The sequence below is a fragment of the Suncus etruscus genome, chromosome 6 (assembly GCF_024139225.1).
Source record: "Suncus etruscus isolate mSunEtr1 chromosome 6, mSunEtr1.pri.cur, whole genome shotgun sequence".
In the NCBI taxonomy this organism is placed as follows: Eukaryota; Metazoa; Chordata; class Mammalia; order Eulipotyphla; family Soricidae; genus Suncus; species Suncus etruscus.
In genome coordinates this window covers 125,519,501-125,538,675 of record NC_064853.1, presented here as the reverse complement: position 1 = coordinate 125,538,675, position 19,175 = coordinate 125,519,501, and the positions used below count along the sequence as shown (strand labels likewise).

The following is a 19,175-nucleotide window of genomic DNA, read 5'->3' as shown; positions in this document are numbered from 1 at the left end:
TTTGTGTTAATTTTGTAGCCTGCCACCTTGCTGTATGAGTCTATTGTTTCTAGAAGCTTTTTGGTAGAGTCTTTAGGGTTTTCTAAGTAGAGTATCATGTCATCTGCAAACAGTGAGAGCTTGACTTCTTCCTTTCCTATCTGGATTCCCTTGATATCTTTTTCTTGCCTAATCGCTACAGCGAGTACTTCCAGTGCTATGTTGAATAGGAGTGGTGGGAGAGGACAGCCTTGTTTTGTGCCAGAATTTAGAGGAAAGGATTTTAGTTTCTCTCCATTGAGAATAATATTTGCCACTGTCTTGTGGTAGATGGCCTTTACTATATTGAGAAAGGTTCCTTCCATTCCCATCTTGCTGAGAATTTTGACCAAGAATGGGTGTAGAACCTTATCAAATGCTTTCTCTGTGTCTATTGATATGATCATGTGGTTTTTATTTTTCTTGTTGTTGATGTTGTGTATTATGTTGATAGATTGACGGATGTTAAACCATCCTTGCATTCCTGGGATGAAACCAACTTGATCATGGTGGATGATCTTCTTAATGAGGCATTGAATCCTATTTGCCAGGATTTTATTGAGGATCTTTGCATCTGCATTCATCAGCGATATTGGTCTGTAATTTTCTTTTTTGGTAGCATCTCTGTCTGGTTTAGGTATCAAGGTGATGTTGGCTTCATAAAAGCTATTTGGAAGTGTTTCCATTTGTTCAATTTCATGAAAGAGTCTTGCTAGTATTGGTAGTAATTCCTCTTGGAAAGTTTGAAAGAATTCATTAGTGAATCCATCTGGGCCTGGGCTTTTGTTTTGGGGCAGACATTTGATTACCATTATAATTTCATCAATGGTGATGGGGGTGTTTAGATATGCTACATCCTCTTCCTTCAACCGTGGAAGATTTTAAGAGCCCAAGAATTTATCCATTTTTTTCCAGGTTCTCATTTTTAGTGGCATAGAGTTTCTCAAAGTAGTTTCTGATTACCTTTGAATCTCTGTCATATCAGTAGTGATCTCTCCTTTTTCATTCCTAATACGAGTTATCAAGTTTTTCTCTCTCTCTATCTTTGTTAGTTTTGCCAGTGGTCTATTAATCTTGTTTATTTTTCTGCTTTCATTGATGTTTCGGATTGTTTTTTGGGTTTCCACTTCATTGATTTCTGCTCTCAGCTTTGTTATTTCCTTCTGTCTCCCTATTTTTGGGTCCTTTTGTTGAGCACTTTCTAGTTCTAAACATTTTATACATTTTCTAAAATTTTACCATGTCTTATTTTTTTCCAAATCATGTCTGTTAGTGAAAAGAATTTTCAAAAATACACATTGAACAAGTGTCCTAACTAATAAAAAATCACTATAAATACCCCATTATAGACAGTTCTTTCTTTGTTTGCTTACTATCTTTATCTAAATCTAAAAATAGCCTGTATCTCTTTCCTAGTACTTTTAGTCTTGATAATTTACCATTACTACTAGATTTAGTTAATTTTGCCTTTATTTAGGGCTCAAACCTTGATCACTTACAATTAACAAACTAAGAATATAAAATGTGTCATTTTGAAGATGAGATTGACAACTGTGAAAATGGATTAATACTTATTGAAGTTTCTTTATGTCCCATATGAATAGTTTCTATGGATTTATCTTATACTTTATTGTTGTTTGTTTTTATTTTCACACCCACCGGCCTCAGGGGTTACTCTTGGCAGAGCCAGACACTGAGTGCAGACACTCAGAAATCGCTCATGGCACACTATGGGGACTATATGGGCTGCGTGAATAGAATTGGAGTCCACTTGGGGTTGGCCATGTGTAAGGCAAAGGTCCTACCGTTATGCAATCACTCTGGCCCCTTCATCTTATGCTTTAAGTCAGATAAGCGTCATATAGGAAGAGGAGAATTAAGAGTAGTGATTAAGTGGCATATTTTACAAAGAAACACATGAGAGAGATGTATTGTAGAATTCATTTTGTACCAACACTTGATTTCTACACTGTCATTATATATTAATATGTGGTGTAATCCTTAACTCTGGAGAATTTATTGAATTTAAATAAAAATAGGAATACTAAAAACTTAATAAAATATTTTCTTTTTTTGTTTGCTTGTTTTGTTTTGTCTTGTTTTGGGGCCATACCCAGTGATGCTCAGGGGTTACTCCTGGCTATGCACTCAGAAATTGCTCCTGGCTTGGGGGACCATATGGGACTAGGCTAGTGCGTGCAAGGCAAACACCCTACCGCTTGTGCCACCACTCTGGCCCCTAAAATATTTTCTTAATAAGAACTTTATTGTATCCTCTTTATCTTGTCATAGTAGGAGTGGTAGTTGGGCATGTCTTACAAGTTCCATTTTGTCATGAGGAAGACAAGATATGAGAATTCATTTCTTTTTCTGCCAAGGTCACAGCCAAAATGTCTATTTCATATTATCTTATCCATGAGGCAGTACTGCTGTTGGATTATTCTTAGCAAATATCTTTGAGAGGGATGATACATGCTTAATCTTTCACATTTCAGATAAGAAATGAAATCACTGGACACTGGTGATTTATAAAGCAGTAGGTACAAGTCAGAAGAGAAAAATAAAGAAAATAAGTTGGTCTCTTATCTTTTCTATCCTTTCAGGGTCTACTGAAACACATAAATGTTTTGAACCGTTAATATCATGAATGTTAGAAAGATTCCATTTGCTTAAGAAGGCATGTGAAGCGCCAAAGGTGTGCTGTTTGTCTTGCATAGAGCTGACCTGGCTTCAAACCCTGATATCTCACATGGTCCCCTGAGTCCCACCAGGAGTGATCCCTGAACAAAGAGTCAGAAGTAAGCCCTGATAACTATTAGGTGTGACACCCAAACAAACAAAAACCTAAGTGTGTAAAAGACAAAGGGACATATTTTTATGTACCCTTGTTGACTGGTTTTTGATTATACAATATTAAGTGCCTGGATAAATGCCTTGATGGCAGAAATATCATGACCCGAACCTTAAAACAGTTAGTTAAAATTGAGCTGCTACCAAAATTTTACCATTGGGTTCCCAAAATCTGACTCTTCACAGAGATGTTTATATATTCACCATAATGGTTTTAGAGCAGAGAGGTTGGGCTCCTTAAATCTTTAAGTATTGCCAACCTTTGGTAGGTCCCTGTAGATTAAAAACAAGGAACAGAAACAATGTCTTCCTGTTTGCTATTTGTTTTCCCAAAAGTGAGCAGTAGCTACTGCTGAAATGTCAGAATAAAACAATATTTGACTATTTTTAGCTTAGACTTATATGGATTCCTTCACTTTAATCATACATCAAGATTTATTTTAATCAATGGTCCCTTAAGAGACACCAAATCAGGACAACTAGAGTCGATACATATGGACAATCCTTTACTGCAAGTCACTACTGATATAACCTAACTAATTTAGTCATAGAAATAGAGTTTTGTCTCATTGTTTGAAGTTTTAGGTTTAGCTAGCATGACTAAATCCTTGTTACATAAGGAAGCATAATGCCAAGTGTTCTACAAGGAATTAAAATAAAAAAAAAGTTATTGTACCCCAAGAAACTAGCACTGTAAAAGTACCTTTTTCTTCAACATTTCAACAAGCAACTACAGAAAAATGTAAAAGGATGCAGCACAGTCAATGCCTTATTTCAAAAAAAGGACATTTTTCCTAGTAGATATTATTTAATTTTATGTTCAATAGCAATCCGCTGGAGTTAATAAGAAACTTAGAGATCCCATTAAATCATTATTAACAATCTCTTAGGTAGATAGAAAGAATGTGATCTAGAGGTATCGCAATGCTAGGTACTTCTTTAATTCAATTGATATTTAACAGTACTTACTAGATGCTAATTAAAGCTCTAGATTCTGGGGATAGAACAGGAAGCAAACATTTTATTAGATCTTATTCTAGTGAGAGGGGGATTAGATAATAAAGAAATAAATGTATATCTCAGACATTATTAATTTTTAGAAAGGCAAAGATCATTAGACATTGTTTTTGAAGTGTTATCATGGTGGGATTGGAAAGATTGTATAGCCGGTAGGGAACTTGCTTGGCACATGTCCAATCTAGGTTTGATCTCCTTCATCTATATTGTTCCCCAAGCCTTTCCAAAAATTAGCCTTGTTCATAGAGCATGTTGTAATCTCTGAGTATCACAGCTTGTGACCCCAAAGCAACCAAAAAACATAATCATAAAAACCTTATTTTATACCTAATTTGAACAATTACTTAAACAAAATAAAAAATTGAGGTGTGTAATATTTCTGAGGAAAGACCATTTTAAGCTATGGACATAGTTTTCAAAGACAGTGAAGTCAAATTTGTTTGATCCATTTAAGAAAGAAAAAAGAATAGAGGGAAGTGATTAGTGATTAGTTAGACAAGAAGTATGTGTTTCAGGGAGTGAGGATGATGTTAGAACATGAATTACCTTAGATTTAAAAACCTAAATCTGAGCGTAGGGTATTACTCAGAACAAATGTTTTAAACCGTTTTACAGTTTTAAGCAGAGAATTTACCATAGAATTAAGAATTCTTAAGAATTATCCAAGCTGCTCTGTGTCTAGATGGCTGGGTTTCCAGGATGGTAAATAAAAGAGATAACTTAGAAAATGAAAACATAGATATTGGTGGCTTTGACCAGCTCATTATCAGTGATGATATGGAGTTAAACTCTGTTTTTTTCGAGAGGTGATCTGGCAAGTCAATGATAAATTGATACTGTGATGTAAGACAAAAGAAAGATGGTAACAAGGAATTTAACTTGAGATTAAGAAAGATTTGATTTACTAAGAGAAAGCTATGAAATACATTGAGAGAGGAGATATCAAATTTGAAATTTTTTAACTTGATATTAGAAATTCCACTACTGACATCAAGTCAAGTATAGTTTGAAAATTCATAAATTATAAACCTCAGGGGGGGTCAATTTTAAATCTGTTAGTAGGTGTGAAATTGCCTAAGTGGGTACAATTTGTTATTAACTTCAACACTAATTGTCTCAAGAATAGCTTTTCCTTCCTAGTATTCCTTGAAATCTACTAAAAATTAGATGTTTTAATGTTTTGATTTATACTTTATATTCCAGATTTAGAGTCTGGAGAATAGTTTCTGTTGTTTCTCAAACATCACACAATGAATTATAACACTGTTATCTGGACTTTTACACAAGATCTGGCTTGAGCATTTTTCACCTAGTCCTGTGTACACAAATAGAATATTGTTTTCTGTTCATTGTTCTTAACCTCTTTCCTTGTGTGACATTCTTTCATCCATTCTACTAAGATCCTTTATCAGATAGAGTACTGCCTTGATAGTGAAATACTGATAAGCTCCTGGGAGGATTTTTCTAGAGTTGATAAATAAATGTACAAAACAAAACAAAACAAAACAAAACAAAACAAAAAAACACCAAAACACCATCTCATTTGAAAAGAAATTTAACTGTGTAAGTTATTGTTTTCAAAGCTTATTCTAGGATACATTAACTTCCAAGAATTTAAATCTGAAAAATATTGAGTCAAACAGGTTTTTACGTTGCATCATTACCCAGGGATGTTAATGGAATAATGAACTTGGTGAATGGCAAAAAAAGAAGAAAAGCTGTTAAGCAATTTTTTCTCTTCTATTATTAGTCTTTGGAAAATTTTTCTTTTTAAATAAAAACCACCTTTGACACAGGCCTAGTGTCAAGAGAAATAAGCTTATTTAGTGGCTGAAATGCATAACGTTAACTCTTCAGTTTTCTTTGATTTTAAACAATAAAAGTGATAAATATCTCTTTATGTTTTATCAAAGGACAGAAACTTGGCTTTGCATAAATTATTTCTTTTGTACAGCAAGATTTCATAAATGGTACTCTGTTCAATGTCATTTTACTATAACATTGACAGAAAAAGAAACTTTGGTTCTTGGCTAAGGACACTTTATATTTTGCAAGTTCTTTCCATGTCTGTGTAAAACTCTTTTTCTCATCTTATAGATTTACCAGAAAAATTCACTGTAATGTTTCCATTTTCTGGTAGAAGCACATGTGGCGGGACTGTGTAATAGGCCCTGAGATTATGAAAAGGCATCCTGTCCCAGGAAGGGCCTACCTTGAGTCCTTCATAAAAGGATAAGTTCTGGACACTGAAAACAATGCTCTGAAATAAGAGGCTTAGTATATAAATGAATGAATGAAAACAAAGTATTGTTGAATATACAAAGTACTAGAGGTCTTTATAAAAAGTTTTGATGGGGATTTTGTCAATAATTGTGCCCTATAAACAGTTGTTTCTATCAAAGAGGTTGGAGTTATATTGATTTATTATACTTTCTTTCATTTTTGGGAGGGGAGACTTGTTTTGTTTTGTATTGAGGCCACACCCACCTCAGGGGTTACTCCTGGCTATGCACTCAGAAATCGCTCCTGGTTTGAGGGACAATATGGGATCCTGGAATCGAAACAAGGTTTGCCCTGGGTTATCCGCATGCAAGGCAAATGCCCTAACACTGCGCTATTGCTCCAGCCCCTATTATACTTTCTTCCTTAAAGTTTCAGTTTCCAAAAATCTAAGCGCAATTTTTTTTTAATTTTCATTGTGGCCAAAGTGAATTACAAATCTTCTACAGTAATATTTATAGCACATAGTGACAATGAATGAGGGGCAATCCTACTACCAATGTTGTCCTCCCTTCACCCCTGTTCCCAACATGCATCCCACATCTCCCTCCTTTACCTCCCCCCCCAATGCTAGTGCAACTGTTCCCCACTTGTACTAGTACAGCTTGTTGTAGATTGGGTATCAATTCTTTTGTCATTGACTTTGGATTTGGTATTCAAGTCTGATCATTTTTTATTTCCAACAAATGAACATACGACTGTCTGGTCTTGGTACCATCCATTTTTCCCCCTCAAATTATGAGGCTGACTAAGGTGATTCCAGTAATGTGATCCTATTGGAGATATAAGAAAAGATATGGGAGAAGAAAAGAAAAAAGAAAAAGGGTCTTTCCTTCCTGGGAGCCAGGAGTCTAGCAGCATGGGGTTCGGCAGGCCTCCGCCATGCCAGAGGCCTTCTTAAACAGGCCTGGGGGGGGGGGTGTTGCAGGACTTGGGTAACCCCAGCACCCCTCTCTGGCCTTGCTCCAGATCTCCAGGTTTCCCCAGGTCACATGCCTGGGCAAGCCTGCGAGCTGGGTCCCTTGGCGGAGCTTGAAGGTGCATCCAGGATGCTGATACCACCTCCTTACAGTCTCTGCACCATGGGTGCCCTGTACCAGGAAGCCCCTGTGCCACTGCTTAACTCTTAAACTCCAAACTAGGCCCTTTCTATGTGTGTGGCTTCTATACCAAGGAAGACAGGTTGAGATGAAGCTGTTACAAGGCCATTGCATCCGAGGTATTCCATGTCAGCAGTCACCAGACTCTTCATCTCAGATAATTGTCCAGAGATTGGTGGCTTATTTGCCATCTGTGGATGAGGAGACTGACACCCAGCAAAGAAACTGACTCATAGAACCTGGTTCACCCCCTTATAGATGGTGTGTTGTCTACTGTTGGTTGAGATTCGCATCTCAGACTCTTTCAGGTCTTCTAAAGGAGTCAATTATTATTGCCATTCTACAGATGAGAAGACTAAATCTTGGAAAAGATTGTCTTATTAGTTCTCATTGTCTCCCAGGAAGTCTTTAGTCACCCAATTGAGGAATTTTCCCAGGATGAAATTTTCTCTTGCATTACTCAGAACTTTCAGTGATGTGAGTTTCCTCTGAGCCATAGAAAGGTGGTTCTGACAAGCTGCCTGAAAATGTGCAACCACGGTGGTTGTCAGATTGAACATCAAGTTGTGCCTCTTACAACTGTTTCCCTGAGATATTTCTAAAACAAAATAATATGCAGGTTTATCACCTTACCTGGCCTTTTATTGGAGGAAAGAGAATTTAATCTTTGTGGAAAAGAGTCTCTGCATATTGTATTGACTCATTTCCACCATGGCCAGAGAACAGCAGAACACACACTAAGTGCTTAGGAAAGAGAAGATGCTCCACGTCAACTTTGTTCTTAGTAACCTGCCTTCAGGTGCAAACTGCACACTCTGTGAGCTCAACCTCCCTGATATGTAGAGGTAGGTATAGCAGACCATGAAGCAGACACGAGATCAAGGACCATGTGGCCATAATTGATGTTCTCAGGGGAGGGGCTGTTTTGACTGACTGTGGTCACACATCAGGAAATAGAGCCCTCCCTGCCCCACCCCCAGCACACTCACCATTCACGGTGACCTGGGCTCCTGCTCCAGACTTGAACTTCTCGTCATCTGGGTCCCCTTTCCAGAACTTCACACAGTAGTAGGTCCCAGTGTCAGCCGAGGTGATGTTGTGGATGTGGATGGAAAAGTCCATGTTGTCTCTCTTGGTGACATCTGAAGCAGTTGTCACTCGGGGGAAGTGGCCTCCTCGGAAACTGTAGATCTCCTCCCGGAACCATTTGACAGTGTCCACAGGGAGCAGGGTGTTCAGGAGGCAGCGCAGAGTGGCCGTCTGTCCTGCTGCAAACAATACTGACTTCTCAGGCTGGATCACTTGCAGCTCCTCCTGACCCACCACTCCTGAGAGAAATACAAGCAGTTCCCTTATTCCCTGTTCATCCTTGTATGCCTTTTTTTCTTTCTACAAACGATGCTCATGGTGATGTGTGGTCCTTAGCCTGATTACTCAGTATGAGACGAAGGTGACAACCCCAACACTCACATACATACACACACATAGTCATGGAACTTTATAGAAAATTAAACATGGTTTCAAGTCTCTGTGTTTTATATTTTCTATTAACTGATCAATGAATATTTGTGTCATGATACTATGAAAAAGCTTATTGCCCCAAATAAATAGAATGTGTCATCAACAGACTAATGAATAAACATAATGTGATATGTATACAAAAAAAAAAAAGAAAAAGGAAGAAAAACAGGCAAACAAAAGAGAAAACTAGGAGAAATCCATCTAGATGTTATAAATATCCATTGATAAGAAGAAAGGGAAAAAAGAAGAAAAAGGTAGCAAAACAAAATAAATCAAAAAAGAAAAAATAAAAACAAAAAACAAAGTTAAAAAGCTATAAGGGAGTAACGACAAAAGTACAAAAAAATAAACAAACAAACCAACTAGGGGCCAGAAAGATAGCTCAGAGGTAGGGGATTTGCCTAAACACAATTCTAAGTTTGAACTTTCTGTAAATACTAAAAAACATGGGATACCTTGCTTTAGGTATAGGAAAAATAGCAGAAGGAGATAGCTCTACCAGATCCATAGAGTTAGTTAGTGGGAATGCTACACTCCGAACTTACAGCTGTTCATTTCAGATATGGCAAACCAAGCCCATGGTTTTCAATGTATGATCTTTAGGTCATAAGTAGGAGAACTGAGAAATTGCAATAGCAGTTTCACAAATCTTTAGCCCTAGTGGTGGAGTTTCTCAGATTATTTTTGCAAGGTTTTCCTGATAAAATCTTATTTGTGCTACTTTTTAAAAACTTTTGGCCATTACAATGCCCTGAACTAATTCTGTTTGTGGTGGAGAGGTTTAAGAAGTCTGCAAGATTTGGAAAATATAATCTAAATTTTAATTTATATCTCAATAATTCCCTTAGAATTTTAAATACCCAAGGAGTTTTAAAAACACCAAGATAAATGACTCCTCACAGCCTTATTATTCTTCTATGAGACCAGATGTAAAAGCTTATAAAAGTTCTACAAGAGATTTTGGCATTTCACCAGAATTGAGATGTGTATGAAAATCAATTAAATGAATTATGTGAGATTCTACTCATTATTTCTACAAATTATTTTTGCTTAGAAAAACTCAAAGGATACTGTTAAAACTGTAGGGACCCGAGAGATGGTCTAGCAGGCATTTGCTTTACATGCAGCCAACCTGGGTTCAATTCCTGACACCATTTATGTTCACCAGGAGTGATCCCTGGACACTGCTGTGTGACACACAAAAAATAAATGTTGACTATTCCAGTAAGTCTGGTTTAAAGTCTGAGATTCTATATTTCCCTCAAGTTCCTGAGTTGGGTAGTGTGAAGTTACAATGGTTGAATAGAAACTGTTTTATATATTCTTTCCAGTTCTCATTTTCTTAAATAGTATTTTATATCTAATAATTAAAATCAAAACTTTAAAAATATTTGAAAAATCTTTCTAGAGAAACTACAAATACATGAGTCATCATGTATTGGCATCTAATTTTTTTCCTTTTCCTGTTTTGTTCTTGCTGACCATATCGGTTCTTCGAGGAGAAGTGTAGAAATCAAATGGAGGGTTTTGTGTGATGAACTGATTAAGAGTGGCACATTCTGGAATAAGTTTATCATATTATAAGGAAATGGATACCTCCTTTCTATGAGAGAAATTTATCCTAATTTAAAAACATCATCATGATGATTTTTCCTCCTATTAATATTTTTAGTATAGGGAAATATTGAATTAGATGAGTTTGCAGAAGCTGATTGCCAGCAATTTCTAATAGTTTTATACCAGTCTTAGATTCATTGACTAATAGCTCTAGCTAGCATTTTATTTGTACAGTCAGTTGCTGGAGCCCTCAACCTAAACCATTTTCATTGACCTACATATCTTCCAATCACCTACAGTAATTTTTTTAAAGTTGGATGTATGTAACTCAGATGTGTTAGTATTAGAAAGTTTCCCTTCTCTTTTTTCTTGATATTATTCTTTTCTTAAAAATTGTTATTTTAATATTTCTGTACATATGTTTAAATTAGTTGGGAATGCATTTTACATATATTTATATGTATGAACGGTAAATACTTCTAGGTTACATGATCCAAAAAGTTTACGACACTACCTACTGTGCATAATAACTATTTATTGAATATACTAAAGGTATTTCCCCACAACCATTCCTAGTCAAATTGCATTACCTCTGGTTTTTTTTTAAAGAACAAAATTGCTGTTTATTAAAATATTCTTTTTTTTGGGGGGGGTCACACCTGGCAGCGCTCAGGGGTTACTCCTGGCTCTACACTCAGTAATCGCTCCTGGCAGGCTCAGGGGACCATATGGGATGCTGGGATTCAAACCATTGTCCTTCTGTATGCAAGGCAAATGCTTTACCTCCATGCTATCTCTCCAGCCCCTATTAAAATATTCTTGAGTCCTTTACCAGCATTAAAAAAAACAAAAACAAAAATTTCTTCTCAAATTTTTCTAATTCTTTTGAATCTTACCTTTAGATATCCCTTTCCCTGGCCTTCCCAAAAGCCTACAAGACATTAAAATGACACGCTGATAAAGAGAGCATTTAATATGAAAATTAAGCTATTGGTATCAGAATTTGGTTCAAGGGAGTTTTGGGATATTTTATTTTAAGATATTTAGTTTAAAAATCATTTAATAATTTGATATCTTATCTTTCTAAGCTGTTAAGACTTTCCTAAGAATTTCAGCAACACAAAATGAATTACAAATCCTATAGAGTTGATACTTGAAATGACCTCAATAGGTAATAAAGCCTTGAAATATGTATTTTACATATACATATTTTATACACATACTATTTGAGAAAAATTTTAGAAACATAAGATAAATCATGGTTTCTGGAATTATTTTTCATTCTCCAGATTGTGTCATAGCAGTCATTTTCAGCCATCACAGTGGCACTATTTGATCCATTTTTAAAAAGTTTTTGGTGAATTTAAGCAAGCTAAAGTAGTAACTGAGAGAATCCTAAAATGATCTTTCAATTAAGTTTCCCATTTATTTCTAAGCAGATAAAATACATTTGAAAAAGTTCTATTGTGCATAGTTCTGCAATGAATATAAGAATTCAAATGTCTTTTCTAAATTGAGTTTTTGGTCCCTTGAGGGAGATGTCCAGAAGTGGAATTGCAGGGTGGGAGGGACGCTCAAACTTTAGCTTTCTTGTTTTGTTTTATCTTTTGGGAGGCCACACCCAGTGGCCCTCAGGGGTTACTCCTGGTTCTGGTAGGACCAAATGGGAATGCCAGGGTCTGTCCTGGATCATATGTGTGCAAGAGAAACACCCTACTGCTGTGCTATCAGTCTGGTGCAAATTCTTTGAGAATAATCTATGTTTGTTTGCCCCAAAAGCTTGGAATAATTGACTCGCACCCCCACCAGCAGCAGTGAATTAAAATCCCCTTTCTCCTGTGGTTGCTTTTGTTCTTTGTGATGTGTGCCAGTCTTTTAGGTGTGAGATAATATCTCACTGTTTTTTTTTTTTGGGGGGGGGGGTCCACACCCAGCAGCGCTCAAGGTCTATTCCTGGCTCTATGCTCAGAAATCGCTCCTAGCAAGCACGGGGGACTTTATGGGATGCCGGCTTCAAACCACCGTCCTTCCTCATGCAAGGCAAACACCTTACCTTCATGCTGTCTCTCAGGCCCCTCACTGTTGTTTTGATTACATTTTTATGGTGATAAGTAATGTAGCAAATTTTAAATATATTTGTTTATTTTTCCAATTTTATTTTTTATCCTTCTAGGCATTTGTACCTTTAGAACATCTTCTTTGAGCAGGTTTCTCTTTATCTTTCCCTCCACCACACCCAGTCTTTTAGCTAAAGTTATCTCCCCAAAAAAGAAACGGACAAATAAGCATTACTATCAGATGTGTAATATAAAGAATGGTGATAACCAATGTCCAAAAGTAACAGAAACTGAGAATAGTCTTCAGAAGAAAGCTTAGCATGTATATTGGTGGAAGGAACACTGGTGGAAAGAAGCAGACATCTGGGTGAAGGATATGGTTCATGTATGCAATCCAAATGATAACAATTTATAAACCACAGTGACCAAAATAAGAAAAATAATGAGATTTAAAATATGATAGAAAATTTCTTAAACATTCAGTATTTAACTCCCAAAGCAGGATAGTTTCATTAGAATAGTTTTTAATGCCAGATGAAAATTTATTTATAGAAAATGATGTCAAAAACAGAGAAAGCAACAGTAGTCTGAATTGTTGAGTGGAGGCACTTGGCATTAAGTTTTACAGCTTCTGGTTTTACATGCTTCTAAGTTCCAACAATCTAACTATATTCTTCTTTTCTTTTTTGTTTGTTTTTATTTGTTTGTTTGTTCTGCTTTGCTGTGCTTTGGGATCATGCTCAGCAATGCCCTGGGCTTACTGTCTTACTTCTGGCTCTGGGCTCAGAGATCATTCTTTTGTTTTGTTTTGTTTTGTTTTTTTGTTTTGGTTTTTGGACCACACCTGATGACACTCAGGGGTTACTTCTCGCTTTGTGCTAAGAAATAGTCCCTGGCTTGGGGGACCATATAGGACTCCAGGTTATTGAACCATGGTCTGTCCTAGGTTAAGTGCATGCAAGGCAAATGCCTTACCACCTGCACCTCCTCTCTGGCCCCTCAGAGATCATTCTTGATGTGCTCATGAGACCAGGAATCAAACCCGAGTTGGTAAGTGCACTAACTGCTGTACTACCATTTGGATTTATATTTCCTCCTTGTTTTGTTTACTCATATTGGTCTCTCTAGCAAGTGCCTGATGTTTTTTTCCTTTTTTAAAACTATATTTATTTCTGCATTCCCTCCTACAATTTTGTTTTGTTTTCTTTTTTTTGGGGGGGGGCTCACCCGGTGACACTCAGGTTTACACCTGGCTAGGCACTCAGAAATCACTCCTGCTTGGGGGACCATATGGGATGCCTGGGATAGAACCCAGGTCCGTCCTGAGTCAGTCGTGGGCAAGGCAAATGGCCTACCGCTGTGCTATAGCGCCAAATCCTACCTCCTACATTTTTCTAAATAAAAGTTCTATTTTGTATTTTCTATAATTGAGCTCATGATTGAAAAGTCCTTTTGTTCCCCTCCCATGATATGTCCAAGTGCTAATCTTCAATACCTGTAGATAGACACTTATTTAGTAAGAGGGTCTTTAAAGTGATATTTAAGTTAAGAATTAATATTGTATCACCCAATCCAGATGCTGCTATAAAAGAAAGGAAAATGATATGTTCGGTCTAGAGAAGACGAGACATATGAGGTTAATGATGAGCAGCTACAGCTAATGAATGTCAATAGGAGGAACACATTTGTTTATTAGAGACTTGAGAAAGGTACATGGCACTGCCAATTCCTTTATATTTGATGTCAAATCTTTATAAGGAGGAACCATAGAGAATATGTTATGAGAAATTTTTTTAAGTCACCAATTTTAGGTCATTGGTTATGAAATTGGCACAAAGTGGATGTGAAACATTCTCTTTGTCTTTTCCTTCTTTCCCTCATTTTATTCTTCTGAGCATATTGATTGAATATATATTTATAAATATATAAACATATATATATGTTTTGGTTTTTGGGTCACACCTAGCAGTGCTCAAGTGTCACCCCTGGCTCTACGCTCAGAAATCACTCCTGGCAGGCTCAGGGGACCATATGGGATGCCGGGATTCGAACCACCATTCTTCTGCAAGCAAGGCAAACACCCTACCTCCATGCTATCTCTCTGACCCCTGATTGAATATTTTAAGGAAAGAATATTCTAATTATTATAGGAACCTCTACTTTTAATTTGGCCTGTCCTGCCTCCTTTTAGCTTCTACATAAGTATCCTAGTTTTCAAAATGACCATGTTTCTAAAACCTCATGATTATGACTATTCCAAAAAAAATCTTGTATTTTTCTTTAGTCTTTTATGCCAATTTCTGTTAACAAGATATCCTTAAGTGTCTAGGAAAAATTAAGTCAACTTTCAATTTTTGATGTCTCCTAAATGTATTGATCTCCATTTCTACCAAGACAACTATAATTTTTTAGATGCAAACATTTCTCAGATCAACACATTAATTCTCATGTCCATGATGTTACACACATATCCCTTTTGTAAAACTAAAACTTTCTTTTTTTGTTGAATTACCTATTTTTGTTTGCTTTGATGCTCTTTTCCACTCAGGAACCAAAGAAATCATGTAAAATATAAATAAAAGTATGTTATTAGTCTACTTAAAATTACAAAATGGTTTTCTTTTATAGCTAGTAGAAAATCTAGACTTTAGATCTATGAGGTACCAGATTATAACATCATGCTTGTCTTTCCCATCTGAACCATTGCTTACACACTCTATCTAGGGTGGATTCTGCTTCAACCTCTATTTCTACTGGCACCACTCAATATCCTTTCACACAGCTACATTTATTATTATTTGCTCCACAACACATGTGCTCATAAAAATTCCATGTGTCTTTTTTACTTCAATACTAAAATTTTGTGATCAAAGTTAACTCTTTATACTGTGTTTTAATTTTTCAAATGTGAATGAATGAAAATAATTATTAATTTTGACATAATTTTTTCAGGTTCTTATAAAGGCTATTAGATTTCAGAACTTCAAAAAGTCAGCATAGTTCTTTTAACTTTTGCCTCTCTAAAATAATTTATGTCATTTTATTAGTATTGAATAGTGAATACATAATTTGTTCTAAGTGTAATACTAACCTTATGCTATATCACCCCATTTAAATATTATATCAAAATAGTAAGGCAGATCCTATAATCTCTACCTTCTAATAATGAGATTTTTAAGCATCTGAGGGAAAGTTGTTTTCTTAGTACTAGGTAAAGTCAGGTCTCTTTGCAGTGGAATTTAGTAATTAGTATTATCAGAAATCTCTCATCTTCCAAGAAACAACTTTACTGCCAGTAGTGTTTTAAAGGCTCTAATTTAGAAAAAAGCTTATTCAAAACTAGTCAGAAATGCTAAGGTCTAATATTATTAAGACATTTTTCTGGTAGTATTAGGCTAATATATCAATTACCTTATTTGGAATATAATTAAATTCTCTTTTATAATAAAATTCTTGTTTATAATATATGTTGAATATTAAATATTCTTTAAATATAGAAAAATTCATTTATATTGTTTGTTATTTGGCCCAGATATAGTTGTGTGCAGGACTTACTACCTATTCTTCACTCAGGGTGTAGCAAAGCTGAGTTAAACATGTACAAGAGTAGCAGCTATTCTCTTTACTATATCTCCAGCTCCAGTATAAAGATATTTTATGTAAAGAAATTTATATTTTAGTTCTTCAAATTGTAAAGTGTTAAAAATATTTCAGATCCTAATGACTAAATTCAAAAATAAGTTTAGATTTAGCAAATTTTAAATTTCTATTGCACCAATTCAATATTATTTGTTATATATCATTACCTAAGTTAGTTAACATAAGATCTCAAGTAACAATAGTCAATTTTGTATGGCCAATTGGCTTGGTTATATGGCATCTTGCTGTTTGTCAATCAACTAATTTAAGTTTACAAGAAAAACAAAAACAAATCTCATTAAAAACAGGGAGAAGAAGTGTACAGACACTTTGTCAAAGAAGAAATACAAATGGCCAAAAGGCACATGAAAAAATGCTCCATATCACTAATCATCAGGAAGAAGCAACTCAAAACAACCATGAGATACCATTTCATGTAACAGAAATTGACACAAATCACAATGAATGAGAACAAGACGTGCTAGCGGGATTGTGGAGAAAAAGGTACTCTTATTCACTACTGGTGAGAATGCTATCTATATCCAACCTTTATGGAAAGTGATATGGAGATTCCTCCAAAAACTGGGAAATGAACTCCCATACAATCAAGCTAGACCACTCCTAGGGATATAACCTAGGAATACAAATCCAATATAAATTTCTTCCTCACACCTATATTCATCACAGCTCTTTTACAATAGCCAGACTCTGGAAACAACCAAGAAGACCTTCCACAGATGAATGGCTAAAGAAAAGGTGGTACATATAGACAATGGAATATTATGCAGCTGTCAGAAGAGATAAAGTCATGAAATTTTCCTATGCATAGATGTACATGGAACCTATTATGCTGAGTGAAATAAGTCAGAGGGAGAGAGATAGATGCAGAATAATCTCACTCATCTATGCGTTTTAAGAAAAATAAAAGACATTTTTGCAATTTTCTCAGAGGCAAAAGAGAGGAGGGGTGGAAGCTTCAGCTCACGATATGAAGCTCACCACAAAGAGTGATGAGTGTTGTAAGAGAAATAACTACATTGAGAACTATCATAACAATGTGAATGAAGGAAGGAAGTAGAAATTCTGTCGAGAGTACAGGAGGGGTTGGGGTGGGGAGGAGGGAGATTTGTGATATTGGTGCTGAAAATGTTGCACTTGTGAAGAGGGGTGTTCTTTACCTGTCTGAAACCCAATTAAAATCATATTTATAATTAATGTGTTTAAATAAGAGTGATTCCTGACTGTGAGTGTTGCCTGTGTGTGTTTTTCCACTGTCTGTCTCCGACACCTTTTGGGAGTGGGCCGAAAAGGGCCCAGAAAAATAGCTCTCCCAGAGGCTCCAGAAGAGCATGCTCTGCTTTGCTTCGCAGCCACGCACTCTTTCTAACCAATAAACCCCACCAAAAATCGCAGAAAAAAAAATCACAATACAAGCGTGACAATGGGGAAACCTCGCAGGCAAACACCATGCACAGAGAATGAAGACGATAGCTCGGATGACCTAAAAAATTCCAACCATCTGATTAACCTCTCGGATAAGGAGTTTAGAATAGCAATATGGAAGATGTTTGTAGAACTCAAAGAAAGCATAGATTGGTCTGAACAGAACACAAAGACAGAAATCGGAAAACTCAAAACTGAAATAACAGATCTGGAAAACATGGTAGCTGAACTGAAAAACTCAGTGGATGGCCTCACCAGCAGGGTAACAGCAGCTGAAGACAGAATCAGCGTGCTGGAAAATGAGATGCAGAAACACTCAACACAGCAGAAGAAATTGGAAAATAACCTTAAGGCAAACGATCAGGCAATGGGAAAAGTACTCAAGGAATGTGAACAGATGAAAATAGAAGTCTTTGATAAACTCAACAGAAACAACATAAGAATTGTTGGAGTCGCAGAGGCCCAGGTAGGAGATCTCCAGGAAGAATCAACTGTCAAAGACATCATCAAAGAGATACTCCCAGAGTCAAAGACTACATGCAATCAAATCCTGCATGCCTTAAGAGTACCAGCTAAAAGAGACCCAAAGAAAAAAACCCCAAGACACATCCTCGTTACAATGACAAATCTCACAAAGAGAGATAGAATACTGAAAGCAGCAAGATCAAAAAGGGAAAATACATTCAAAGGAGCATCCCCTAAGACTTACAGCAGACATGTCACAAGAAACTCTCAAGGCCAGAAGAGAGTGATGGGATATTGTGACAAGACTGAATGAAATGGATGCGTCACCGAAAATATTGCACCCAGCCCAACTCACGTTCAGGTTTGAAGGAAGGATACATAGCTTTATAGATAAACAACAGCTCAGAAACTTCACAGATGAAAACCCAGCCTTAAAGGAAAAACTGAAAGGTCTACTTTAAGATAAGAGAGACCAACAAATATAGCAAATTTATCTACAAAGATGACATTAAATCCTATGACAATCATCTCCCTCAATGTCAATGAACTAAGTTCACCAATTAAAAGACACAGAGCAAATGGGTAAAAAGATGAATCCAACCTTCTGCTACCTACAAGAAATGCACCTGAATAGTCAGAACAAATATAGACTCAAAATCAAAGGCTAGAGGAAAATCATCCAATCAAACATCATCCTTAAAAAAACTGGGGTGGCCATATTAATATCTGATGACACCAACTTTATACTCAAAATAGTTGTAAGGGACAAAGATGGACACTATGTACTAATCAAGATATATGTGCAACAGAAACAAATCAGACTATTAAACATATATGCACCCAATGAGAGAGACCAGCAAATTATCTAATACAATTACTGAAAAATCTGAAAGAAGACATCAATAATAGCACAATAATTCTGGGAGATCTCAACATGGCCCTGTCAACACTTGATAGGTAAACAAGATTGAAACCCAACAAAAACATACTAGCCCTGAAAAGAGTAATGGACGAAAGAGGACTAGTAGTATGACACCCCACCCCAAAAAACCTGGATACACATCCTTTTCCAATGTACATGGCTCATTCTCCAGGATAGACCACATGCTGACACATAAAACATACCTTCATAAAACCAAGAGCATAGAAATTTTGCAGGCTACTTTTGCTGACCACAGGCTCTGAAATTAGATGTGAACTACAAAGCTAAACAGAAGAAAAACTTTAA

At 36.1% G+C, this 19,175-nt stretch overlaps 1 protein-coding gene across 1 annotated transcript in view; it reads right to left on the bottom strand.

Moving 5' to 3' along the window:
* Positions 1 to 19,175, bottom strand: part of LOC126011892 (tyrosine-protein phosphatase non-receptor type substrate 1-like) — an 849,125-nt gene that overhangs the window by 815,711 nt on the left and 14,239 nt on the right. The window contains exon 2 of the mRNA XM_049775652.1: positions 8,262 to 8,654. Within this exon, the coding sequence (XP_049631609.1) occupies positions 8,262 to 8,654 (393 nt within the window). The remainder of the gene's footprint in view (positions 1 to 8,261; positions 8,655 to 19,175) is intronic.